The 26,623-nt window shown below is 40.4% G+C and overlaps 2 protein-coding genes across 3 annotated transcripts in view; both read left to right on the top strand.

The window, feature by feature from the left end:
• SLC6A19 (solute carrier family 6 member 19) overlaps nucleotides 1-22,020 on the top strand; it is a 37,402-nt gene extending 15,382 nt beyond the window's left edge. The window contains exons 3-12 of the mRNA XM_006015696.2: nucleotides 2,284-2,421; nucleotides 2,913-3,094; nucleotides 3,659-3,769; nucleotides 6,985-7,097; nucleotides 9,163-9,291; nucleotides 10,424-10,580; nucleotides 12,142-12,346; nucleotides 15,489-15,648; nucleotides 17,324-17,486; nucleotides 18,950-22,020. Of these exons, the coding sequence (XP_006015758.1) occupies nucleotides 2,284-2,421; nucleotides 2,913-3,094; nucleotides 3,659-3,769; nucleotides 6,985-7,097; nucleotides 9,163-9,291; nucleotides 10,424-10,580; nucleotides 12,142-12,346; nucleotides 15,489-15,648; nucleotides 17,324-17,486; nucleotides 18,950-19,150 (1,559 nt within the window). The 3' untranslated portion in view covers nucleotides 19,151-22,020. The remainder of the gene's footprint in view (nucleotides 1-2,283; nucleotides 2,422-2,912; nucleotides 3,095-3,658; nucleotides 3,770-6,984; nucleotides 7,098-9,162; nucleotides 9,292-10,423; nucleotides 10,581-12,141; nucleotides 12,347-15,488; nucleotides 15,649-17,323; nucleotides 17,487-18,949) is intronic.
• Nucleotides 22,021-25,909: 3,889 nt separating this feature from the next.
• Nucleotides 25,910-26,623, top strand: part of SLC6A18 (solute carrier family 6 member 18) — a 56,455-nt gene continuing 55,741 nt past the window's right edge. For both annotated transcript variants that reach the window (XM_025205482.1, XM_006015695.2), the window contains exon 1: nucleotides 25,910-26,140. In XM_025205482.1, the coding sequence (XP_025061267.1) occupies nucleotides 25,978-26,140 (163 nt within the window). In that variant the 5' untranslated portion in view covers nucleotides 25,910-25,977. The remainder of the gene's footprint in view (nucleotides 26,141-26,623) is intronic.

The following is a 26,623-nucleotide window of genomic DNA, read 5'->3' as shown; positions in this document are numbered from 1 at the left end:
AGGCTGTGTAGCGAAGGAGGTGGTATTCTGTTGGACCCTTGGTTGGTTTGTTGAAGAAATTAAAATGTGTAGTAAATGAGGCAGGGGGATTGCAAAAAAGAAAGGAGGGACTGGAAAGGACTGCAAACACTGAAGAACAGGGGCACAATTCAGAAGGATCTTAACAGTTTGGAAATCTGAGCTGGAGCTAACAGGATGAAGTTCCATGAGGACAAATGCAAAGTGCTACACCTCGGGAAGAATAATCAAGAAACACAAATGTAAAATGGGTGACAAATAGTTGGATGGCAGCACTACAGAGAAGGATCTAGGAATCCTGGATTGCAGACTCAATATGAGTCTGTAGTGTGACTTGAAGGTGCAGCAAAGTATGTTTAGATTGGATACCAGGAAAAACTTCATTGTTAGAACAGTGAGGTGGTATAATAGACAGCCTAGGAAAGCTGTGCAATTTCCATCGCTGGAGATATTCAAGAAGTCGGATAAGCTTTGATCAGGGATGATCTAGAAGTAATTATGCCTATGCTATGCTAGGGGTATTTCCCATGCTTCTGGGCTCTCCTAGTTGCCAAATGAGGCTGGGAAGGAAATGTTTTCCTCTCCTGTTGCTACACATCATACAGCTTTTTTTCCCTTCCTCAAAAGCATTGGGTGTCAGCTTAAGGCAAGGCTGGGGATTTTGACTTGGGTGTGCCAATGCTCCTGCTGGGACTAAAATCTGGAGGTTCCTGGATAGAGGGTCATGCCCCACCCCTACTCAGGGTCAGACTGATCCCCATATTTGGGATCAGGAAGGAATTTTACCTTATGGTCAGATTGGCATGGACCGGGGAGGTTTTTTCCTTCCTCTGTAGCAGGCGGTGTGGTTCTCTTCCTTGAATCTCAAAAGAGTATTTTAGCAATTTCTGGATGGGCATTTGAGCAGGACACTGATTGCCATTTGTTCTCTGCTTTATCTGTGACAGTTTAGGGTGCTATGTCTTGTAGTTGTGTGAGGGATGGACTAGATGACCTCCAGAGGTCCCTTCAGGCCCTTCTTTTCTATGATTCTGTGATTCTGATTCAGGGTTCGACCAGTTGCATGCTGTCCTGGAAAATGGATTCTAATCTTGCTTCTGCTACAGAGGCCCTTTGCAACGCTGGGGAAATCACTTAAACAACTTTTCAAAGCTGACTTCTGTCTTATTTTTGGGTGCCAGCCTAAAGATACCCGAGATCTGATCTGCAGAAGTGCTGAGTACTTTCAGTTGCAATTGAAGGCATTTGTAGGCTGTGCTTGAAACATAGAAAGCACGATTAAATGCTACATCCCACAAAATGTGAGGACCTAAGGAACAGAGTCTATCCCACCTAACAGGCATGTAAGTGTGATTCCACCATGTTCAAATCCCTAGAAAAACATTAACATGCCTACTCTTTCAGATGAGGAGCCACACACTGAGGATGTCTTAGGTGTAGTGGTGTAACAGAGTTGCTAGGTCATACCCTGAGGAGGGGGGAGTGACGCACAGTTGTGAGAGCAGGGGTGGGGAGGCACAGATTCAAAGAGCGAGAGCAGGGTGGGGGCATGGGCTGCAGGGGGTATAGGTTCTGAGATGGGTGAGGGAGGTGATAGCACAGATTTGAAGGTGGAGGGGGCGCTGATCACAGACTGTACTTTACCCACATCAGGAACTCCACAATCCCAACTGAGCTGCTGCTGCCAGCATGTGTGCTCTGCTTGCCCTGTTTATTGCTCTTCAAGTGGCAGCTGCTGGGCTTTGGAGTTTCCAGCATGGGAACACTTCCAGGGCACACATTCTGTGGGGACTGAAAGAGATACCAATGTCCCTCTTAACTTATCACCCCAAACCGGCATCCCTTTCACCCACCCCTAGTTACACTATGTTTGGCTGGTATGTTTCTCGGCCAGTAGTTTCCTATCTGTTCTTTAGTGTGATCAGTATATATGGCTGATAATGAGGAGGATAAAAAGAAACACTGAACAGCTTAGCATTCCACCACCATCCTCCAGTCTGTGTCCTAAATGAGGAAACCTTAATTTTAGCATTTCCTAACCTTTCAGTTCTTGACTTTGATTACTTGATCTTTGTGTGTGCATGTGTGTGTGTAAGGACTAGCCTATAATACATATTAGAAGCCAAGGGCTGTGTATATTCACATCACTTAAAAATAAAATTTGCTTTGATATACCTGACTGGACACAGTCTGAGGGTTCATTTTAGTTTTACAGTTAAAATGATAGCAAGCTGCATGGCATGCTCTTTTTTCTCCTTCTTTTAGGCATAGCAGCGATGCTTGTGTCCTTCCTTGTGGGCCTATACTATAACACTATCATTGCCTGGGTGATGTGGTATTTCTTCAACTCCTTCCAAGAGCCATTGCCCTGGAGTCAGTGTCCGCTCAATGCAAACAGAACAGGTACAGTTTATGAAACGGAACATTTTTCTATAGAGCACATTTCTGCAGTTAGCAACAAATGTAATACAGTCTCTTTCTGTATAAGGATAATATGCTGATTTACTAGGGAACATTTTAATAATGTGATAATTAGGTTTTGCAGGAAAATATTCAGCAGCTTATGGAAAATGAGATCAAACTTTGTGTCACTACTTGACACTAAAGTGGGCATCTTAAGTAAAATGAAAAAACAGGTGTCTGTAGGAGATAGATTGATGTATTAACTTTGTCACATACACAGTATTCTCAATGGAGGATCCAGTGCAGACACTAGCATTCTAGAGCATTTTTTTGTAGATGCAGACAACAGGATTTTGTTTAATCGTAAAAATATTGTCAGGCTGGGACAGATCCAAGTGAATAATACTTCAATATTACTGCTATAATATCTGCTTCTTTTCTTACCTAATGAATGTAGGATTTACTGAATTACAATTTTTTTTTGCTTTCAGGGTTTGTAGAAGAATGTGCCAAAAGCTCTCCTGTAGATTATTATTGGTACAGAGAAACATTAAATGTTTCCACTTCCATTGACAATTCTGGCACTATCCAATGGTGGCTTTTACTATGTTTAACATGTGCATGGGGTGTTCTGTATGTGTGCACAATCAGAGGCATTGAAACAACGGGAAAGGTACTACATTTCATTTCACATGAGAGTGAAATAATATTGATTATGCTATTGTGATTCCCTGTTTATATACATGGATATGAGAAGCTAGTCATGTTGTGCCATAACTAATTAAGACATATCAGGTAGTTCTACAACTTTATACTGACAAAGGTTTTCTGCACATGCACATTAGTTCTAAATTTTTGGTGCAGGGAAGAGGCACAGAAGTTATAGACACATTTTTCTAATGACCACCAATTGTCAGCAACAATTAGCAAACATCAGGTTGTGGGTTGTTGATTTTATTGCTACAGATCCAGATAGAATGATTTGATCTGAATGCTAAAGAATTACTATTTTTCTAAATTTGGGCCCTGACTGAAAACGTGCTTTGTAATTATAAATTAAAATATTCAAACTGTTCTTGAACTTAAGGTTCCATAGCACATTAATCATGGCTAATCTGATCTATTAGTTTATAATTCAATGTTTTTGCTTCTCTTTTCTTTCTTCCTTAGCTATTCTTGCTATGAAACAGTGCTTTATCTTATACTTTTAAAATATGTATCTGGGGTTTTTTTTCAGGCTGTGTATGTAACATCTACACTTCCATATGTTGTACTTACCATTTTCCTGATCCGTGGCTTGACGTTGAAAGGATCAGTCAGTGGAATTGTTTATCTCTTCACTCCCAATGTAAGTGATTGGATTCTTTGCTTGTCAATGAAGCTATTAGCGGCTAGATCCAGATTGGTCCTATCATCACCTAAGTGGGATGTAGTCATAGGAAAGTAGGGCTGGAAGGAAACTCATAATGTCATCTAGTCTAGCGTCCCTGACTAAACTGTCACAGCCAAGTGTCTCTCTAACCTGCTTTGGAAAGTTTTCAAGGTTGGAGACACCACAATTTCTCTAGAGAGTCTTTTCCAATGCCTGACCACCCTCATAGTCAGAAAGTTCCTCTTAACTCCCAACCTAAAGCTGAAGCTTGAGGCCATTCCTCCTATTTCTGTCTCTTAAAGCCCCAGAGAAAAGCTCATCTCCATCCTCTCTATAATCACCCTTCTGGTATTTGAAGACTATTATCAAACTCCTCCTCAGTCTTCTCTTCTCCAGGCTAAATAGCCCTAGTTTTTTCAGTCTTTATGTCTTCTCTCCCAGGCCCCAGATCATTTTTGTTGCCCCATGCTGGTCTCTTTCCAAACTGTCCACATCCTTCATGTGATCCAGACTAGCTCTGCTGCAACATCGGCATGCTCAGAAGTGATCCAGTTTGAACTCCTAAGTGTCTCAGTCCTACGAAAACTCTGCCTATATACCTAGAAGAACCTGATCTCTAAATCATCCTTAGAGCTCATTTAAGTCACACTGGGTACATTTACACTTGCTATTGGGTACATCTACACTTGCTTTTAGCATAGAGCAATAAACTGCAGCACTGGAGTTTATTGCTTCTGGGCGTGCTGCATCTACACATGTGCCTGGGACCTCAGCACGTTGAGTTGGGTCGGAGCAGCCCTGACTGACAAGGAACCCAGGGGGTTAGCCTGCCAGCCCAGAGCTGCTCTGACCCAGCTCAACATGCTGCAGAGGGGCTGGCTGGGGCACAAGAGTGCTCCAGTGTAGAGACAGCCAGCAGGCAACCCCTGCACTGAAGCACCCTTTTGCACCAGCTAGCCCCATCAGCATCTACACGTGCTGCTACACAGTAAACAATGCCACTGCAGGACAATGCTTGTATTTACAAGTCCCAACCTCTGACAGCGTTTATTAGTTTACTATGACCGAATAGGGCCAGACATGTAGATGTGGAGACATCTCATATGGATGCACCCACTGACAACATTGCATTTCATAACGTCTCATATGGATGCACCCACTGACAACATCACATTTAGAACTAAGTGCAGTGGCTAGAATCACTTTCACCCAAAAACATGGCCAGCATGGTAGTGGTGCTATTGTCAATCGTTGTCTAATGCCTAGTGGTCAGAGAACTTGCCTGGGAAGTTGGAGCAAGTCAAAGGGAACCAGCCTTCACACCTTTGTGGGTAGGCTGGGAGGAGAGAAAGAACACCTGGGCTTATGTCAGGTTTCATTCTTTTCCTGTTTTAAATCAATGATTGTGTAATTTTTAAGTTATAAATGGTTCTGAGAGGAGGGATCAGGACCTGGGATTCCTGCCTCCCATGGGAGATTCCTCATCACTGGGCTGCAGAGTGATGTTTCCTCTTTCTTGTGCTCTCTGTCTCTCTTTCTCTAACCCCATATTTCTCATGAATCTTGCAGCCTTGGCTGCTCAGTGACCAAGCTTCAACAGTGAAGTTGGAAAGGACCTCTAGCCATTTCATTCTATAGTCTAGTGGTTAGGCCACTCTACTGGGAAGTGTGAAGTGTGGGTACGAATCCTCTTGAATAGAGGGGGTGTTTAGAACCACGATTTCCCACTTCTTGGCTTAAGACTCTAAACACAAGGCTGTTATAAAAGGTGACTACCACAACCATCCTCATTAGGTGCCAGCCATTAAAAGAAGGCCTGAATGGTCTGGATCCCAGGTGAAAGGAAACAACTAATGCACAGCCTGAGTTAGGTGCCTAAGCTCAGTGATGGGTGCAAGTTCAGACACATCTCTGTGCCTAGTGTATCTGAACTAGTTTGATTTTAGGTGCTTCTTGGCTCTCTGCACTGACCTTTGGAAGTACTCAAGTCTCATCATTTATTGTATAGGGGTCTTGGACTCCTAACCCAGTCTATTTTGATCATTGTCATGTCAAAGGTACGGTGCCAAGTGGTCAGTCTGGATCTGGCCCTAAATGTTATTAGCAACAAGGAGAAAATGAACCTGTCATCTATATTTATTCTGAGTATCTTTCAGGCATGCTTAAAGACAACTTCTCATGTTTGAACTGTGAATAGTAGAGCTCTGCTTTGCATTATCCAAACACATTAGGATACTGCTGAAGTTGATTTGTCAATCAGTTACTTTTGCAGGCCTTAAATATTTCTTCTTGCTGTTTCAGATATTATATATATAATGTGTGTGTGTATATACATGTGTGTATGTATGTATGTATGTATGTATGTACTGCCTCGGATTTTGGGAATTCCTGAATGGACAAGGGGTCATTCCAGAGTGATCTGAATTGTTCATTTACCTCCTCTTAACAGGGAATCTACATTATTTTTTTCAAATGCACCCATACCTTACTAGAAGAAAGGGCCAGGCCTGAATTTCAGACATAAATGGTAGAATTAGGATGATAATGCCTGTAATTTAGATACCACCATTAAGATGTCTTACATTTATAGCAGTTTCTCCTCAAAATAGAAAGGGTGTAGCTGCCCAGGAGAGTCCAAATATTAAAGTTTATCTGTTGGCTAATTTGAGGAAACAAGAGAGGAACCCACTATCAGATAAAAGGAGACAAAATTATATGAGCATTGTTATCTTATTTCTGCTTTAAATCTTACTGATTTAATTTTAACATATAAGTAGTTTACTTATGAAAATGAAAATGAAATTGATAAAGGCATTCACTTGTCTGCTGTCCAGAGTGCTGTTTTCCATAGAGAGCAGAAATAAGCTATGCATCAACCAGAGATGACCCTAGCCGGGTGCGGGGCCCGGATGCAAAGAAGCCGGCGGCAGCAGGGTGGGGGCAGCAGCCAAATGCAAAGTTGCCAGCGGCCGGACGCACAGCTGCCAGAGGCAGCAGCACAGAATCACCAGTAGTAGGTGGGCCCTGCAGGAGGGGCCGCAGCCACTCTGTCTGGGTCTGTGGGACCCCCCAAAACGCGGGGCCTGGGGCGGTCACCCTGATTTGCACCCCCCCCCCCAGGGACGGCGCTGTCTGATGTTCAGCCCAAGTTTTGATTTGAGACACTCGCTACCTTTTGTCTGATGTCACAGGTTGCTGAGTTGGCCAACCCCGTCACGTGGCTGGATGCTGGAGCACAAGTGTTCTACTCCTTCTCCCTTGCCTTTGGAGGCCTCATCTCCTTCTCAAGTTACAATTCCATTCAGTAAGTATCCAGCACAAAAAATCTAATCCTACTGGATCTTTAGAAGGCTCCCCATAGCCTTGCTTCCTTTCTCCATGAGGTTGCATTGCCAAAAGTACTAAAATAGAAATGCAGTAGGAGCCATGAAAAGTTGCTTTCAATGGTTGAGATGAAATATGTTGTGCTCAGGCTCTGCTTTTTAATTATATGAATATTCTTCAGAGCTGGAGTGTTTTTTTAAAACATCTGAAAATGGAGACAGCTTAGACCTTGCCCATTTCACTTGGGAAGAAGGAAAAGCACAGCATCAGCCCCCTGATCCCTGTTCCTCTGAGAAGCCCTTTGGGCTCATCTGCTCCATGTAGGCACATTCCTGACAGAAGAGGCCTGAGCCCACCCTACATCCCCAACATCCACAGATATGCTTTACACCTGGCAGTTGGCTAGTTAACTGCTCTGGGCTCATTCCCGGGGGGCTGTTCTCAAGTACAGTGGAGACCAAGAGCTCAAGAACCACCTCAAAGGAATGCCCTTGAGTGTCCTTACCAGCAGACTTCAGGTTTGGTGAATGGCTGTGGGTACAGGTGAGCAGGATGTTGGCCAGGCCAGCATAGAGGGACATGCCATCCCCATGGTGCAGACCAGACACTGTGGCTTTTCATTGCGTTTCCTAGCAAAGCATCACAATACCAAACAATGTTGCAGATTCAGCATTGTCCTGTATGAGCTTCTACCATTCTGAATCTCATCCTCACCTTTCTGAATAAAGCAGTAGAAAAAATGGAGAAAAAATGCCAGAGTTGGCAGGTCTTCAGTAATTTGGTCTCTCCAAAAACCATCATGCCAGAAAATCCAGAGGCAGAAAAGGGTTTTAATGCCTCTGCACAGAGGATCAGGATCTCTGTAGAGCTATAATTCCACTCTTACATACTTTTTTTTGGAAATTGTTTTTTTTAGAAAAAAACAAACTATATTTATACTTGTGTACAGGAATACTAAATAATAAAATCAAAGAGAATGCTACCATGCTATAGTTCTAATGATTTGTTAGCACTGAGTATCAATTTTGTATCACTTTTTAAAATAGTAACTTTTAAGGACATCGTCAATGGTACTTCAGGGCACTTCAAAACCACTGTAAAAGTGGGCCTATAAATTGAGTTTATAGTTAATTTACATCACCAGAACAGCACAAAGTACATGTAGTATCCTAATATATAGAGCCTTTAATTTGCAAATGCCTTGGTGATTGTAGAGGGCTTTGTTACTGAAACCGATGCTACATGAACTGAGAAAGTAAGGGGGAGTCTGTCCATGAGTCTTAAGCTCTTTTTCTTTTAATGGCTCCTACTTCATTTCCATCTCAGTACTTTTGGCAATGCAACCTCATGGAGCAAGGAAGCAAGGCCATGGGGAGCCTTCTAAAGACAGATGTCTAAGTTATCATGGAACCTTTCTTTGAAGGTAACAAGTGGACCAATGAGAGCACTTGTTTGAACAGTACCTCCTACAGTGGAATCTCCTGCTTGGCTAATCCACAGGCACTATTCTAATAAATATAAGCATTATTAATAACAAATACTTTTCACATGTGTCTGAATCAATACCAAGTTTATAGAACTAATAAAATTGTTTTAACTAAATTGGCTGTAGAGGAAGGACTATGATTTGTTGAGTCCATCACAGAGCCCTAGTGACTTACCTGATCTGGTGATCTCTCCCTGCCTGTAACCTCTGCAGTTTAACAATTCATGGATTATTTAAAGTGGGTATTAGCTTAATTAGAAGATTATTTCTTCAAGCTTCTGCACAAGATTTAAAATTTAATTATAAAGACTGAACAATCTGTTGTAGTGCCTTCCTAATGGAATTTGATACAAGAAGAGAGATACTACATTTATTAGTATCCAGTTTTTATTTAATTGTAACTCTAAATGACAGAATTACTAGTACATTATCAGACAATGTAATAAGAACATATACACTGTTAGTCTAAATGCTTTGATAATCTTGTTAATTAATTTTTAATAGTGAATTTTGGGGAAATGTTTCATATTCACTGAGATTTCTACCTTTTGACTTACAGTAATAACTGTGAGAAAGATGCAGTGATTATCTCTGTGATCAATGGTTTCACATCCATTTACGCAGCAACTGTCATCTATTCCATCATTGGATTCAGAGCCACAGAGAGATTTGATGCTTGTTTTGACAGGTAAGGTTGCATAAAAACTTAATATAGAGACTTTTGTCTGGCCTGAACAAAAGCAGCTTGGGTTTTCAGCACTCTTAGCTAAATTAAAATTGCTCCATCATTTATTTGAGGGGCACATGATCACACAAAGAGCCATCTTGACATGTTGTGGTGTCATGTCCCATATAAAATCATGTTCTATATATCAAGTTGAAGCTATAACTTCAAAAAATTAAAATTGCATGCAAAACCAATAGCTTATAATAACCTGCTATTCAAATATGTGGGGGGAGGGGTGTTCTAAATATAAGTAGGTAAACCAACTTGACTTTACCAACCTATTGTTTGATTTGCCTTAACTACAGGTAACCTAAAGTCTGTTTTATATAGTTCCTTGAGACAATTATTCCAGAAAGTGACATTCTAGAGGAGTTAGCCATCTAGTCATTGGTACTCCATTTTACTTAATTTTTAAAACAGTTCTTTCAGAAATAAAAGCAGTTAAGATGGCAAAATCCTTTGGCATAAATGTAGTGAGTTGGGAATACACTCTCCCCCCTGAAAGTGCTGGAACAGTAATAATTGTAAAAGTGATTTAAACCATTAATCATTCGTGTAATCAGAGATGAGCTACTGAACACAACTGTGAATTAAGTAAAACCACTGTGATAGAAAATTGGGATTTTTGCCAAATCTGTTTTTGAGAAAAGGAACAGTTTTCACAAAGAAGTCACATTTCAAATTTCAAGCCCATCAAGGGAATTATTGTTTGGTTTCCTCACATACCCATTCTCATCAATCTACAATCCTGCTGCACCCCAGGAGATATACTCACAATAACATGCCCAGCCTAGGCATCTTAATCTACAAGTCTTTCATTTGTTACTTAATTTGTTACTTAACTGAGAGGTAGATTTTCATCTCCAGGTCTCCAGATATTTCTGTGAAAAACTGTGTGTGCATATACTTGTGTCTGTACCTTGCAGGACATTCTTTATTCTGTCTATATCATTCTCTTAGCAGCCCTACATTGCTTATGCCCTTCCTTATAAGAGAAAATGAACTCTTGATAAATTCTCTGAGGATTAAAATGAATCCTGAAGTTGCTTACACATACACATTAACACTAAATCTTTTTATTTTACTTTTGCAGAAATATTCTCACCCTGATGAATGCTTTTGATTTGCCAGAAGGTAACGTAACCCAGGAAAACTTTGGAGATCTACAGAAGTTGTGTAACATGACTGATCCAGGGGCTTTTGCAAACCTTAAGTTTGAGACCTGTAACCTAGAAAGTTTCTTAAATGATGTAAGTTGACATCAGGGATGGAATTTATAGAATTACTACAGGATAAGCTTGCATGTAAGATGCCTAACACCTTCCAATATAAGCAAATTTTATTTTGTAGATTTCATAGACATTAGGGGCTGGAAGGGACCTCATGAGATCATTGAGTCCAGCCCCCCTGCCAGAGGCAGGAAGTCTGCAGGGATAACATGCTTGCAGCAAGATAAGCATCCAAACACCTTTTGAATTAATCCAGAGTAGGTGCTTGCACCACTTCTGGGGGGAGTCTGTTCCAGGCCTTGGACACTTGGACTGGAAAGAAGTTTTTCCTTATACTGAGTCTGAACTGGCCTTCTAGAAGTTTGTGGCCATTAGACCTAGTTATCCCTTGGGAAGCCCTGGTGAACAACTGTTTTCCCAGATCCTGATTCACCCTCCTTATATACTTATAGGCAGCCACCAAGTCCCCCCTGAGCCTTCTCTTCACCAGGCTGAAGAGTTCCATGCCCCTCAGCCTCTCCTCATAAGGCTTGCGCTCTTGGCCTTTGAACATATGGGTAGCACCACTGAGCCTATAAGTATATTGCTGGTTTTTTCTCCCAAGGTGGAGTACCTTGCATTTCTCTATGTTGAATGCTACCAAGTTTTGGTCTATCCACTTTGCAAACATGTCCAGGTCGACCTGTATCCCCAGCCTGTCCTCCAGCATGACTGCCTTCCCCCATAGTTTCGTGTTGCCTGCAAACTTTGCCAGTCTGCATCTGATGCCTGAATCTAGATCAAAATGATCTTTCCTTTGAGATACCTTTGATCTTTCCTTTAAGACACCTTTATATATCCATTGCTTGCAGCAATGGGGAAGTAGTTTTCATTGTCCCAAGAAATTCTATTTGAATTTTGTTGAGTTATAAACTTAAACAACACTATTTCCCCATTACTTATCTCTTACATTCATTCCCCAGAAAAAATTTGGTTGTTTACCAGAATGATAATTAAACACAAATATTCTAAAGTTAGGCTCAGACAGCTGATAAAGCAGGAGCTGCCCCAGACATTGAACAGGTAATGCACGAGAGCTGTGATGAGAGAGAATGAGTGCGGGAATGAGAGAAAGGTTTGATCATATTCTAAAACATGTCCCACTTGGCATAATACATGGGGTAGGAGCTCCCCCCAGCTTCTGGACCAACTCTTCCCCAACACCCATTTCTGGACCCAGATGTCAAACCTCAAGCTCAAAACATGGTTGCTTTCTCCTTTTACCTAAAGCATATGCCTCTTTGAACCGGTTAGTCTTTAAGGTGCTACCATGTTCTGCCTTTCTGAAAGAAAGAAGTACGAGCAAATTGTTATACACAAGTGTTACATGTAACACGGCTCTCTCTTCTTTTAGAAAAACAAGGAAAAGCTATGTTAAAAAAACTTTAAGACTGTAAAATCAATCATCCAAAATTTTATCAAATGATTGAAGAGTACAACATATAGCATATTGCATTACCATCTTCAGGTAACATGACCATCCTTTTAAATGCTAAATATTGTCAGTTTCCTGAAAGTTTGACCCTTCTGTAATCTTCTACAGGGAGTTGAAGGAACTGGCTTAGCTTTTATTGTCTTCACTGAAGCTATCACCAAAATGCCTGTCTCACCATTGTGGTCCATCCTCTTCTTTATCATGCTGTTCTGTTTGGGCTTGTCCTCGATGTTTGGAAACATGGAAGGTGTCCTTGTACCCTTACAAGACCTTAATCTCATTCCTAAAAAATGGCCTAAGGAACTTATAACAGGTAAGTGTTATTCTGGGGCTGGACAATTTTTTTCCCATGAATCTAATGTAGTTTGGGTCATCTAAAAGTATTGGCAAATTAAATCAAAGAGATTTGGCCAATGGAAAAAAAATGGAAACATTGTAATGATGATTTGTTTCGATTTCTTGAAATAGATTTACAAAGGGACTTGGGAATCATTCACAAGACAAAAAGGTGGTGACCTAATTAAGACACTCACCTGGGATGTGGGGGCCCTGACTTCACACCATATCTCTGCCTCAGCAGAAACAGGAACTGAAGTCTCCCAGGGCCTCCCAAGGGAGGGACCTACACTGTATTCTGGGATATGCCTCTCTCAGTATTTCCTGATAAAGATATTTTACTTCTATATTCTATTGTAGCTTAGACCAAAACCCAAGTGCTACCCTTCAAGATTAGTGTTCTATTCACAAGGCAGTTGACTTGCTTTCCATTCTTTTGCTGAATGAACATTTACTTTTGTATGCAAAGTAATGCAAGGTAGAACAATGTCAATGGGAGAGACTGAGAAAGATGTATTCCAGGATTCCTGACAGCTTGTGATTGGGGTACTTCCTTGAATGTCCCAAAGTATCTCACCAGAATTCAGCAAATGTTATTTAGCCTTTGTTGTGTAACCCAGGTTTGTTTATTTAAATGCGTTCTGAATTAACAAATAAAAATGCCCTAGGTGAGTATTTTAAATACGGTGTGAGGTGAAGAATCGGAACCATCATTTTGTGCCTAAATTGTCATGTGGTTCTAGCTATTTGCTTATTACAGAAGTGCCAGAATGGGAGAGAGAGAAGGAAAAGGTGAAGAGGAATTAGATCTTTCATTTGATTCTTTTTCATTCACAGAAAAATCTGAAAAGATTATGCTTCAGGTTAATCTGAGCTTTTAAACTATTTCTCGTTCATCCACTGAACTGAACATTCCGTCAGGTAGAAGGTAGGGCAGGGTGGCATCTTAGAGATTAACTGGTTCAGACAGACAGGAGATGCTTCATCAGATGCTATCATCTACCATTACATGCTATCCTGATAGATAATGGTATCTGATGAAGTAGGCTGTCACCTACAAAAGCTCTTGCTTCTCTGAATAACTGTCACCATTTGAAGCAGATCAGCTGTGCTGCAATGCGTCATGGAACAGCTGATCTTCTTCAGTGGGAGAAACGCACATTGCCTCTTGTCCTACTTGTTGATGCTGTAGGACAAGGGGTGATGTGTTATTCCAGAGCTTGAGGGGCCTGGCCCTGTGCACCCCAGAAATTCCCAGGCAGGATCAAGCCTCTCAAGCTCTGGGAGTCCCTGCCCAGCTTTTCCCCCTTACCCAGACACATTCCCCAGTGTTGGCACTAGATTTATGACCCAGTCTTGATACCTTGTTCCAGGCAAACCCCACCCTCAGACTGATCATGACTTCTTCCATTTGATAATAGGCAAATTTTGTTGATATGCAGTAATAGCAGATAAGAGTAATGCAGGCAAAGCAAACAAAATAACTCCCCTGATCCTGCTTATCTACAGGTTCCAGGTTTTCACAGAGGGATGGTATACCTGGCCGGCACATGAGCACCACCCTGTGGTTCTCTGCTTGAATGTCAGATGTCAACAGTCTTGGAGGTCAAAAGCCAATGCTGACCCCACCCACCATAGGGTGGGTGAGATGGGCCAGTGGTGTGCCCTCTACCCATGGTGGCCTCAAGATCCCCGCAACTGCTCTGAAAATCCTTCCTTTTGTATTCTTTTTTTCCTAATGACACTTCATTTCCAGGTACCATTGATTGGTCTCCCTGCAGTTGTAACATTGTCCATGTTCTGTCCTGTCAGCATAATCCCTTTGTTTCTCAAGCATATTGCATGCATACATCTCAATTTGGTCATTTACCGGTGTCTTAATTTGGACATGCCCACCCTCCTAATTTGGTTAGCCCACCACAACTAGAAATCCCAGGGGCTTTGCAGCTGGTCATTGTGACTTAATGCTATTTCTGAAGGTCCATTATCTTTGTAATGGAACACTGTACATGTTTTCTATTTCCCAGGATAGATGTGCCTGTTTGCCTGCTAGCTCCAGACAGAGTGCCTGCCTCAAAGGCTGAGAATATGGATCTTTGTCACAAACAGACTTTTGCAACCTTTTAACCTTTGCCGTTCCCCTGGAACATTGTTGTAATGCGATGTTTACTCTACCTACAGGCCAATTCCTAAAAGCAAATCTCTAAATATCATTTTCTAGCCATCACCCAGGATCTCCAAGGACCCATCTCCTGATCCATCTGGGATCTCCAGGGGTGTGTTTGGGTAAGCAAGGAAACCCTGGCTTTCCCTGATTATCCAGATAGGTCCCTGGAGATCTTGGGGTGGGTCTGAGTATGGATACATGCGGCTCCAGAGATTTCCCCGTATCTGTGTCTTCACATCAGGACCCATGTGGGCTTTTCCTGCTTAAGGAGACACACCATGCCCCTGCAGATCCCAGGGAAAGTCTCTATAAGTGGGGAACCCTAACTTTCCCCACTTATAGAGAAGTGCCCCAAGATTCTCCTGGATGCATCTCTGTAAGTGGGGAAAGCTTGGCAGGTGCTCTGGGGGCTTCAAGGGCCCGATCCTGCATGGGAATTCCAGGGGTGTCCAGGACTGAACCCCCAAAGTTCCTAGAGCACCCGCCCAGAGTGACTGGACAGTGTGGGCAGGTTGGGCTGCCTGCATTCTCCTGCCATAGAGCAAACAGACATCCACCACAGTAAAGTGCCTTTGATTTGTGGTTGATGTGGTGCAACAAAGGGTAGGGACATCTATTTGCTCAGTATTTGTGTTGCTATAAAAATTATTATGGTGATGTGATGTTAGGTGATGTCTGTTTCTACTCTAAGATGCCAACCTGCCTTCCTCCTGACCTCAGACTAACTTGGCTAACGACCTCTCTCTACTCCTAAAAATGAAGTTGTTTGCATAGCCCTTCATTCTAGGCTTTTCAACATGTGTCATCTTTAAAAATTTTGGAGCCGTCTTCAATCTTAAAATTAGTCAGAAATTAACAGTTGAATTTCCTGCTTACTGTCAAGATTTCTAAACATTAATATTGTTGCTTTAGTCCATACCTAAAATAATTTATTTGTCTCTGTTCTTTACAGGTCTAATTTGTGTAGGGTCTTATTTGCTAGCCTTTATTTTTGTACTGAATTCTGGTAATTACTGGCTGGCTCTGTTTGACAGTTTTGCTGGATCCATCCCCTTGCTGATCATTGCTTTTTGTGAGATGTTTTCAGTTGTGTACATCTATGGAGTAGACAGGTATGAAGTACTAGTAAAACTGAGTGTTGCTAGAAATGATGTAGTAACACAAGTGATAGAACTTGCTGTATCCCTGCCCATATCTGCTTTCTAATTTTAGTCCCTTCAATTATGCAAATATAAATTAGCTTTAGTTAAATAATTTAACTGCCTTTTTTAAGTTAGTTCTCAATCAATAGGAAAAAAAATGCCAATTTAGGTTTAGTGTTCTTTACTTGCATATTATATAAGAATTTTCAAATCACTTAACAATAGATGATGATCAATCATTCATAAGTAGTCACATACCTATTAAACTAGGTTTCCCAAAGACTGTGAGGGAATAAAATCCTGTAGCAAACAATCAGGCATAGAATATTCTGCATGTGAACTCCATACTTTTAAAAATCAGATAGAGCAATGCAGACATGCAGTAATTAGGTAAACATTATCATGTTTCATTCTAATCTTAAGTGAAGGGATGACCACCTAACCCTCAGAGGAAATATACCTGTATTCTAAAGTCTTGATCCAGTGTTAAATACACTGGACTTCGCTTTACAAATTAACTTTCTGCTTTAAATAAGTAATTTCTGGTAATCAGGGTGAAATTGTAACAGCAATTGAAGTGTTAGAGGAAGCTGTGGTAGAGCAAACCGATACATTTAAAAGTCAATAAGTCACCAGGATTCCAGAGGTTTCATCCAAGAGTTCTAGGAAAATTAAACATTAAATGACTGATCTAGTAACAAAAATATCCAATTGCTTGTTAGAAACAAGCACTCAGTTCTAGCAACTGTTCTAGAGGATTGATAGATAATAAATGCTGTCATGTTTAAGAGGTTCCGGAGGTGATCTAGGGAATTGTAGCCAACTACAATTATAACCAAAGTGACTAGTCAGATTGGGTGAATCTGTAATTATATAAAAATCACCTGAAGGATTACTCTAACAAAATTTTACTAGATCCAATGCCTGGAAGTTGAAGTCAGGAAATCCCAACAGGAAATAAAGAATACATTTTTAACAATAAGCATAATTAACAAATGGAAAAAGTCACCACACGCTGTGAATTATCTATCACTGGGTTAGTGATCAAATCAGGATTGGTTTTTGGGTTGTTTTTTTTTCTAAAACAGATGATCTAGTTCAAGCAGGAATTAATTCAGGAAAGGCCAGTGGCCTGAACGTCACATGCAGCAAACTGTTTCCCTTCAAGCACATTCCCAACCTTAAAACCAGCCTTTTCAAACCCTTAGCAACTTTCAGTCGGCAACTGAGCCTCTACCTCACTCATATAAAAGGGAAAAATAAAACATACATGATGACAGATTCCTCCAAAATCTATGTTGCATTCATAGCTCTTAAGGCACCTGAATAGCTCTATCAGCATCTTCCCTTCCCCTCCATTCTATGAAATCAGAAACAGTCTGGTGAAATGTGTGTTTTTAAGAGCCTCTTCTGGGCTTTCTTTTGTGAAACTTGGATAAAAAACATATAGCAGAATTGTATAAACATTTGCCTCAATTAGAAAAATGTTTTTAAATGTTATTGTTACCCATTCACATTAGAAAGTTCTGAGAAGTACAGTTAGGTCACCTTGTCATTTGTGACTTGTTGACCAATCTTTGAATGTGTTTTCTATTATCACCGTGCAACGCAGTGATGTTTCTAAATATTCTGCTTTTACTCTTAGGTTTAACAGTGACATCGAGTTTATGATTGGACACAAACCCAATATTTTCTGGCAGGTCACATGGAGAGTTGTCAGTCCTCTCATAATGTTAGTTATCTTCTTCTTCTACTTTGTGGTGAAAGTCAACCAAAAACTGCTTTATGGTGTTTGGGATCCTAATTATGTAAGTACTTGCAGCCAAAATATGTATCTTGATTTCCTCTTTTCTCTGGCAGTATGAAATACATCCATCTTCCCCAAGCTGACCACAGAATCCTAGAGAAGTAGGGCTGGAAGGGACCCAGAGATGTCATCTAGTCCAGTGCCCTGCCTGTGGCAAGATAATCCCATTCAACATTTTATTTTCATGACTAGCTTGTTACAATGCATATAATGGAATATAAAAATGTTAGCACTTAGAGAGAGGATGTTGCTATTCCAACTTCAGCCATTAATGTCTGGAAATTGCTGGAGAGTGATTGCTTGGTAATTTTGCCTATGAGAAGAGGAGGACTGGGAAAAAAGAAAAAAGATCCTTCTGTGAGATAGGATTAAAACAAGAGCCTTTGAATTGATGCCAATTGCACTGTATGGACTGCAGAGGAATTTGTCATGTAACACCCTGTCAGTGTTCACAAGACATCTATTAGGTCAGATTCTGAACCCAGTTTTCAGTGTAAGCTCATAGGATATACAGTGAAGTTACTCAGATTTTCACTTATAATTATGATCAGTATCTCCCCCTGCTTCCACCTCTGCAGGTCTTGTGTTTATTATATATTAATATTTGTTCCCAGGAAAAGCTTTTGGGATATTACCTGAGGAAAGACCAATTTCAACCTGAACTACATAGGTCTTGGAACATATGGAACCTAGTTTTTTTATAGTGGACTGTAGCAGGACTAAACACCATGCGCCCCTCAGGGTAACACTGTGGCTTGTGCCCCTGCAAAGGCCCCAGCAAAAGATAGTTGTTGTGGGAGGCCTCATCACATTGGCAGGGGGGCAGCAAGCACCAGACTCTAATGCAAATTCAGCCCCTTTCCTCTTCCTACCTAACTGGGCCACAAATCACAGCCACTTTCTTCAGCTCTACTATTTATGCATCCAGACAGTCCTAGGCTTAATACAAAACCTGCAAAGCTCATAAAACCCATCCCTTTTCACTGCAAGAAGAATGGTTCACTGTAAAGTGCAGTAAGTCAGAAATTGCTGTGAGCTAGTGGATCACAGCCAGGCATTCCCATGGTCTAAGCCTAGCTAGGCTAGCACAGCTTAGTTTGAGAGAACGGGCAAAGCACTCAGCACCCCCTTTTTCTCCATTTTATTACCCGAAAGAGGTCCAGTAAGTATGTATCTTATAACAATGTGGGGAGGATTACTCAATTAATATATGTAAAGTGCTCTTAAGATGCTAAATAATATTACTATAGAACCCAATGAAAGTATAAATGCTATTCATAAAAAGCTGTTATATCCTTTAAGCACAAACTGCTAATATTCCCTTGTCCTTTCAGAGTTAGAATATTGTCACATGCAAATTACTGTCACAGTTCTATTTTTTTTTTCTGTGTTAGAGTTCAATATGTGATGTTTTTATATATTTTATTTGCTACAAATTTCTGACATGACTGTTCATTCTCACAGGAAGAGTTCCCCAAAACAGAGAAAATTGGATATCCTGGTTGGGTCTATGCCATCATTGTCATCCTGGCTGGAGTGCCTAGTCTGGTCATCCCTGTCTTTGCCATCTATAAATTCATCCACAATTACTGTAGAAAGAAACGGGGTCTCGTTGGTTCAGCTTCTGAGCCCTCTATGAATGGAGAGTTGAAGAACCCCGCATAAAAACATTCCAGAGAAGTGGGGGATAAAAGACTTTGTTAATGAGGAAAGGAAATACAAATTTTTAAAAACCATGATTAGTTTCATCCCAATGTGGATAATGATGTGAGGTTTCAAGGGAAACAATGAAGCGAAGAGATCCCTACAAGGACAGATATGACTATCCAATTGTTAAGGCTCCAACAACAATGCCATATTTATCCCAGCTTGTCTTGCACAGTCATTCATCTTTACCATACATGGCACTGTGTTGCACGAAGTCATTGATGTATTTTCATCAAGCAGAAGTATTAGAATATTTAATTAAAATATTTGGAAGTGTGTAAATGATATTTTACTTTACTATAGCTCTGGGTATTTTATTAACAGCCCCTTTACTTCCTACCTGCCAGCAGAGAGCTCTTCCAGCTTCTAATCACATAGGAGAGGGAGTGACATAATGAAGTAGCAGCAGTAGCTCAGGAAAGGGCAAAATCTGCCTGCATTAGCTCCTACTGAACAGAAAGTGCTGAGGAACACAATCCACTTGCCCAAGAGTTCTGTGATGGCAGAGGAGCTGAGATGGGAGAGGAATCTTACCCCTTGTCCCTAACCATCAAGGTAGGTAGCACCAGGACACTTGCATAGCTGGACACTGCTGCTGCCAAGAACACCACCTCCCATAGGGGCCAGCTTTTGAGATCAACCTTCATACTACATTCCTGGCCTTGGTGCGCATAAACAGGAGCAAGTCAGTGCAGCATGCTTAGGCATTAGCACTGCAAAGCATTTTCATCCAACTGTCCTGTTACATCCAATGATGCTACGGGTCTTTTACCAGGTATGGAGACTAAGACATGGTTGTTCTTAACTATAAGCAAGTCTATTGAACACTAACAGTTACAATTCTAAATCAAAAGTAAAGCGTTCTCAGCAGTTACTATTCTAATACTATAGCTAGTCAAAAGCAAAACCCTGAGATACTGCCAACATGACTTCACTGGTTGATCAGGCTGTGTGAGCTCTTCTTTGGGGCTCCTAGCTCCTGTATCTGATGCTTGTGCAGGATCTTGGATTGGCGACTGGATCTCTTCAGGCTTCCTTCAGGAGTGTTCTGGAAAGGGGTTCCAATTCCTTTACTTGTATACCTTATTGTTACTATGTTTCTTATCATATAATTAGCTTAAGTCATTCCCTATAATGCATACTAATAAGTTTATTTCCACTTGCCATATATGATTGACTGGAATTTTCCAGCCATAGGTACTTTTTCTCATTCTTACGTAGGAGCTAGTTCTGCTACTGATTGATCCTCTTTTTCCAAGCCAAATTTCCTTATTTTGGTTGGCCAACTTCTTGTTTTGATTTTGGTCACCTAAACAAGGTATTTCTAGACTTCCTCTTCTTTGCCAAAAACAGGTCATGGTCCAGGTGATCCTCATATCAGATCTCATTGCTGAGTTGCAGCTGTTCAAAGCCAAGCTAATCTGCAGCAGAACGTACTTGTGCTTATGCTAAGTGCCAGAGTTAAAAACCCAGGCACAAAGGCCTCTAGATCCCAACAGTCCCTTCTTCCTACAAGTAGCATTTTACAATGAATATTTTAAAAAAGAAAGGACCAAGAATAATCTGATTCATTCCCAAAAATATCCCAATAAAAAAAGCATAGGTGTGCTATAGGCAGCCAATGGAGTGAGGCTATGGGGAACTGTATACTGAATAGATAATTAGGATTATCTATTTCAATTGCTGTTTACTTGTTGTGTAGCTAGTTCTGATAACTTTTCTTTGCTCCAAAACTTTCTTGCCTTCTTCCTATCCTTTAAATGACTACTTTAATAATGTAATCGTTTTTTTATGACTCAGTCAGATGATGGTGTGTTACAAAAGTAGATGCATTCCTGACCTTTCAGAATGTAAATAGGATGGAATAAAATCACACTTAGCTCCACCCAGAACTGCAGTTGGTGGAACAAAATCCGTTCCTTACAATGGCATTTTACAAAATTATGCATGAAAAAGATATTTCTGACTAGCATTAAAGCATACATTTTAGCTAATTACCAACAGAAGTGGCTTACTTCAAGACATGATGAATTCTTCACCACTTGGAATTTTTAAAGCAAGCCTATATGACTTTTTTAAAAGACAGGATATAGCTCACATGGAAAAATAGGCTTGATGCAGAAATTGCTAAGAGAAGAGTAGGGATTAGAGGCAAAGATTTTTGTGAGCAATAGTTGTTATTGGAGGAACTGCAAGATTGGGATAGATTTAGGTAAGCTTTTGAGTGCAATGTGTTCTTCTTCATTGCAGGGGTGTTTTTGGACCTGTGATATGCAAGCCAGATTAGATGATCGTCATGACATCTTCTGGCTTTACGAACTTGTTTCCCATTGCTACAGCTATGTAAGCCCCTAAAAACTATTCGGTACTAGGAAACTCCTGTTATTTTGATGGCAGGTAGAAAAAATGAGCAGGTAGAAGTGCCAAAAAAGCTCCACTAAAGCACCTGATATATATAGATGTTGAGCAAACTGGGTCCAACTAACATGATGCCTCTTCTGGGCATGCACTGGGCTCAGCATGGGAGCACACCAAGTTTAAAATAAAGAGCTTTTTTTAAAATATCTGTAAGCAGCCCATCACATTAGTTTAATACAACTATTCTAGATTCTGTTCTGATAGACCTAAGAGGCTTTAGTGAGAGTTGGGTCTCATGAAAAATATGTGCTGAGTTCAGGTACCCAGAGACATTATATTATATATTTAAGAAAAACAACTGTCTATGCAACTGAATATTTTTCTTGATGCAGTACATGAAACATCCATTCAAGTATTACTTCTGCAGGTTTCTGTCCATTCTAAAGTAATAAACTTATTTCTTCTCATCATTTTATTATTTGTGTCTCTGTCATGCTTAGGACTCCTTATCATGGGCCAGGACACACCATAATAAGTAAAGGTACAGAATGAAAAATAGGTCAGTGCCCCAGATAAGCTAAACATAAGACAAGAAACAACAGATGGCTATTAATGCACAAGGGAGTTCAAGGAATCAATGCAATATTATTGGTCAGCCCAAAGGCAGTGGTCATAGCACATCAGCAGCCACATCTGCACTGACTTCCATTAGCTTTCCAAGTGCAATTCGAGGTCCTGGTTTTGACCTAGAAACCCCTAAGCAGCCTGAGCCTTACATACCTAATGGACTGCCTCCTCCCTCATATTGTGATCCTGAAGATCAGCCTCTTGAAGCTCCATCTGTACCCCATGTTCACATGATGAAAATATGTAGGAAGTCATTTTCTCAATAGTCACTCTTTAACTTTGGAATTCCTTCCCCTTTGAGGCCCATCAGAGTCCAAACCTGGACATCTTTTGGAAGCCTTGTAAGACATTTTTAGTTGGGCAGGCTTTTAGCAGGTGGGGGCTACATTTGGGGGTTTGTTTGAAGAACTGTTTCATCATTTATTATTGTATTTTAATTTTTTATCTGTTTTTATGACAACTTTTTTTTATTGTTAGCCGACCGGAGCTTTTTGGTGGAGCAAAAATTATTTATTTGTCAATCGAATAAATAATTATGATGTTGTCTTTAAGCATCAAGGAAAAAGACAGGTCTAATGAGGGATTCTAATGAAGTTCTAATCAAGGTGGGGAATGAGGTAGCTTTGCAGATGCTTACAGATGACTTATCTGAAGCAAGAGAAGAGATGCAATAGAAGGTACAAAAGTTTCAGAATTACACCTTTCAAAGCACCACTGTAATTGAGTAATAACAAAAACAAATGTACCAGTAACATAGTAAGTAACACAATGAGCATGTTACCTACAGGTTATTAGATACCTGGAAATGTATCTAATAACCTGTAGGTCACATCCTGAACTACAGGACCTCAAAAATATGAGATTTTCACTGTGGAAACCATGGCAGCTACAGTCCCCTTTGCCAGGTATGTGGTCAGATGCAGACTGGATATTTATTTGTCAGTCTGGGGAAGGGACTGTTAGGAAAGCCCTATGTCTCCCTAGCTACTGCTGCTTCTCAAGCCTTGCCACCACAGATAGAGATGTTTTCAGTATCCAGTACATAATACAGCCCAATCTGTAGCTCAGAAAATGTTTTCCATGGTACAAAGTTCTTCCAAGACCCATCAGACCACAAGAGATCAGTTCTATGATCTGTGTTTCAGTAGTCACACACATCTGGCTTATCAGAGTAACCCCCTTCCTCATTTTGTTTTTTGACTTGCTGAGACTTGTTCAAATGCAATTTAAACATATCTAGCTTGACCAGGGATTTCCAAGGAGCCTTGTGCAAACCCATGCTAAATAGCTTCTAGGATGCATCTCTGTAGCAGGCTGTATGCTTGCTGGGGCAAGTATAAGGAGCTAGCGAAGTGGCATCAGGTGTCTGCCCCAGAGGCGATGGAGGGTGATGTGCAGGGGGCTGAGTCAAGCAGGAAGGGAGAGTGTAGAACTGGGGAGGGTGGGTTTAGAAGTCATGGATCTCAGGACTGCTGTGTCTGGCTGTTGAAGTCTAAGCCTCAGCCTAGAGCTTCATTTATGGTGGCTCTCACCTACTTCCAATGGTGTTGTGGCAGGAGCACATATTTCTCAAGGGAAATGTCCTGCAAGTACAACACCAATGGAAGAGGAAGGCATCTCTGGTTCTTTCCCCATAGAAGAAAACCCTGCTTTTTCATTCTCTGAAGTGACACTGAGATACTGTCCTCTGAGCAGCGCTATGGCATAGATACAGGGTCATCTGCTGGCCCAAGGACCTAGGGAATGTTGATGTTAGAAGTCATTGTGGATGTGATTCAGGGGCAACTCTGGGAGAATGGATGGGTGGGGTCCTTGGATATGTTGAGCTTCTGGCCAGGAAAAAGAACAGTTTTGCCAGAGTGTACCTGTAGCCTCCATCCTTCTCTACCCCCATCTCCCAAGTCTCCCCTTCTCCCAGCATAGAGCTGATCAGCCCCAGGAGCTACTGTCAGAGCTACCGCATGCCTGCTGTGGACCCAGACAGGTCTTTCAACTTGTGATGTGCTGGAGCTCAACAGCTGTCGTTCAACGGGACAGGGAAGTCAATCACCCTGTCCAAAGAGGCTGTGAGGAATGTTGAGGGGCTTCCCAGCCAGAGTAGGGACATGCCCATGTATCCTTGTTCAGCATTTTAGTTTTTGATGCAGGTATCTTTGCACTTTCTGCAAAGGCAGTTCATTTCATGTTCTCAGAGTTGCTTATGGGAGACACCATTGTTTCCCCCATCCTGTGGCCTCACAGGACTCCAGTAAATATATGATTGTCCAGGATTCAGTAGGCAATGCCGCCGGTGTCTCCAGATGGTGTGCTGACTTTGGCAGCTTGGGCACTCTGAAGTGCTTCTGGAACCACTCTGGGCTTCTTACTGAGAGAATAAACCTCCCTGGACAGCACAGAATTGCTCCTGAGCCTTGACCTGTTAGCTTGAGGAGAGCAACAGCTCAGTCCCCTTCAATGAGAAATAGGACCTTGGCCAAAGTGGTAATTTCAAGCAGCAAGACAGTTTATTAGATGGTATATTCAGCACATGGTCTGAAACTACTTAAAATGCAAGCTAACAAGAAACTTGGGCAAGTAAAGGGCAAAAAAGGTGTTTTCACTCACTCTCCAATTTAACAAAACATGACCCTTGACGCACACAGCTGTTACATTCCTCGGTAACTATTTAATTAACAGTAAAACCAGACACTTTGGGATTCATTGACAGGCAAAAGGATGATTAATCTTTAAGGGATATGATGAAAGACCATGGACCAGATTCCAACCTCTCTTCTCAGAATCAGTGGCTAGAATCCAGATGTAAAGCATTTGTTAGTGATATTTATTTTATTATTTTTAATTTGATTAATAGTTAGCATTTTGATCATATTAAATATTTAATATGATCAAAATGAATATGAGTAACTTGGTCCTTTCTTGGTAATTTAGTGCAGAATTATTTTTCAAATTTGTTAAACTATAGAACTGGAGTACTAAGAAAGTGACTGAAGTATTAAATAAATCGTATTTTTTAAATGTCTGCAAAATATATTAATCCTCATATACTGCATCTTTAAAATACTTTGAAACAGACCTAAAACATGACAAGATGCAATGGGAAGTTTGACTGTGTAAGGACTGAGAGATCATGTCTGTCATGTGGGGGAATGTAATGTAACATAATGTAATTATATATTCAACTAGACAGTGTCTTGTGGACAGGGCAGAAGAACATGGTGCAACAACTGATAAAATTGTTTAATTTCATTTTTCCTTGCACATATTTCAATTGCATTTTCTTCCAAAAGCTGATGTCATTGGTTAACCTTTTAACTTGGTATTAAGAAAGGATAAACTTACCAGTAGAAAAATGATTTAACTCGTGGCTTTCTCAGAAAGAAACATTTCATATAATTTTGCAGTATTACTGTAAGCTGGATGTTGCAAAGTTCCTTTTGATTTGTGTTCGGTGACACACAACTTTTGCAAATTATCTGAGAACAAACAGGTTTAAAGAAAATGTACATGCACAAAGAACTATTTAACCCTCAGTTACCAATTAACACTATAGCTGTGTATTCGCTAACTATAAAAGGAAATTACACAAAAAGCAAATGGGTAAAACTTTGTACATATAAATTGTGTTTTTTACACTGATGCATTCTTTTGTGTTACATAGAGTAGAAAGCTCCTCCCATTTCCCCAGAATTCCTCACTGTCCTGTATAAAACGTGTAAGAAAACCAGGTTTCAAATTCTATTAATTTTTCTTCATCATTATAGAGAAGAACAGGAGTGGTAAAAACATTGTACTTCGTAAGGATGCCCAAAGCTCTACCAGTGGGTATGCTTCCTGAAGTTCTTAAAGAAGATGACAGACCAAAGTGGGACAATAAATTCCAGTATATTTTAAGCTGTATTGGATTTGCTGTTGGTTTGGGAAACGTGTGGCGATTTCCATACTTGTGCCAAATATATGGAGGCGGTAAGATTTAAATAGCGCTTTTACTATGGAATTAAATACACAGTTCCAACTTACCATATTAAAGAACGAATGAGCAGAGAAGACATGCTTTTAGATCTAATTATACTTTCATTTTTTAATATTCATATATTATCTGCTGTTTTCAACTATTGAGTAGAATAGATTTCTGTATGTGAAAATCATATTTTTTTAAAAGATACAATGATTTAAGAAATAACCATAAACTAACAATAATGATGTATGGGGGAAATCAAAGCTAGCATATCCTGCAAACAGTTTCTCATTATTATCGTTCCAACAGAAGAACAATAAACTACTTCATAGTTTAAAAATTTATAGTTTTTATACATATACAGTTTTACATTTATAGTTTTATACATATATAGTTTTTATACTTTATAGTTGAATTTTAAAAAGTGATACATTGGATAAGTCCCTGGAAGGCCTGGTAAGCCAGTATTCCAAACATTTGAAATTGGAGCT

The sequence above is a fragment of the Alligator sinensis genome, unplaced genomic scaffold (assembly GCF_000455745.1).
Source record: "Alligator sinensis unplaced genomic scaffold, ASM45574v1 scaffold126_1, whole genome shotgun sequence".
In the NCBI taxonomy this organism is placed as follows: Eukaryota; Metazoa; Chordata; order Crocodylia; family Alligatoridae; genus Alligator; species Alligator sinensis.
Note: the sequence above shows the minus strand (reverse complement) of the source record. Positions and strands in the feature narration are given on the sequence as shown.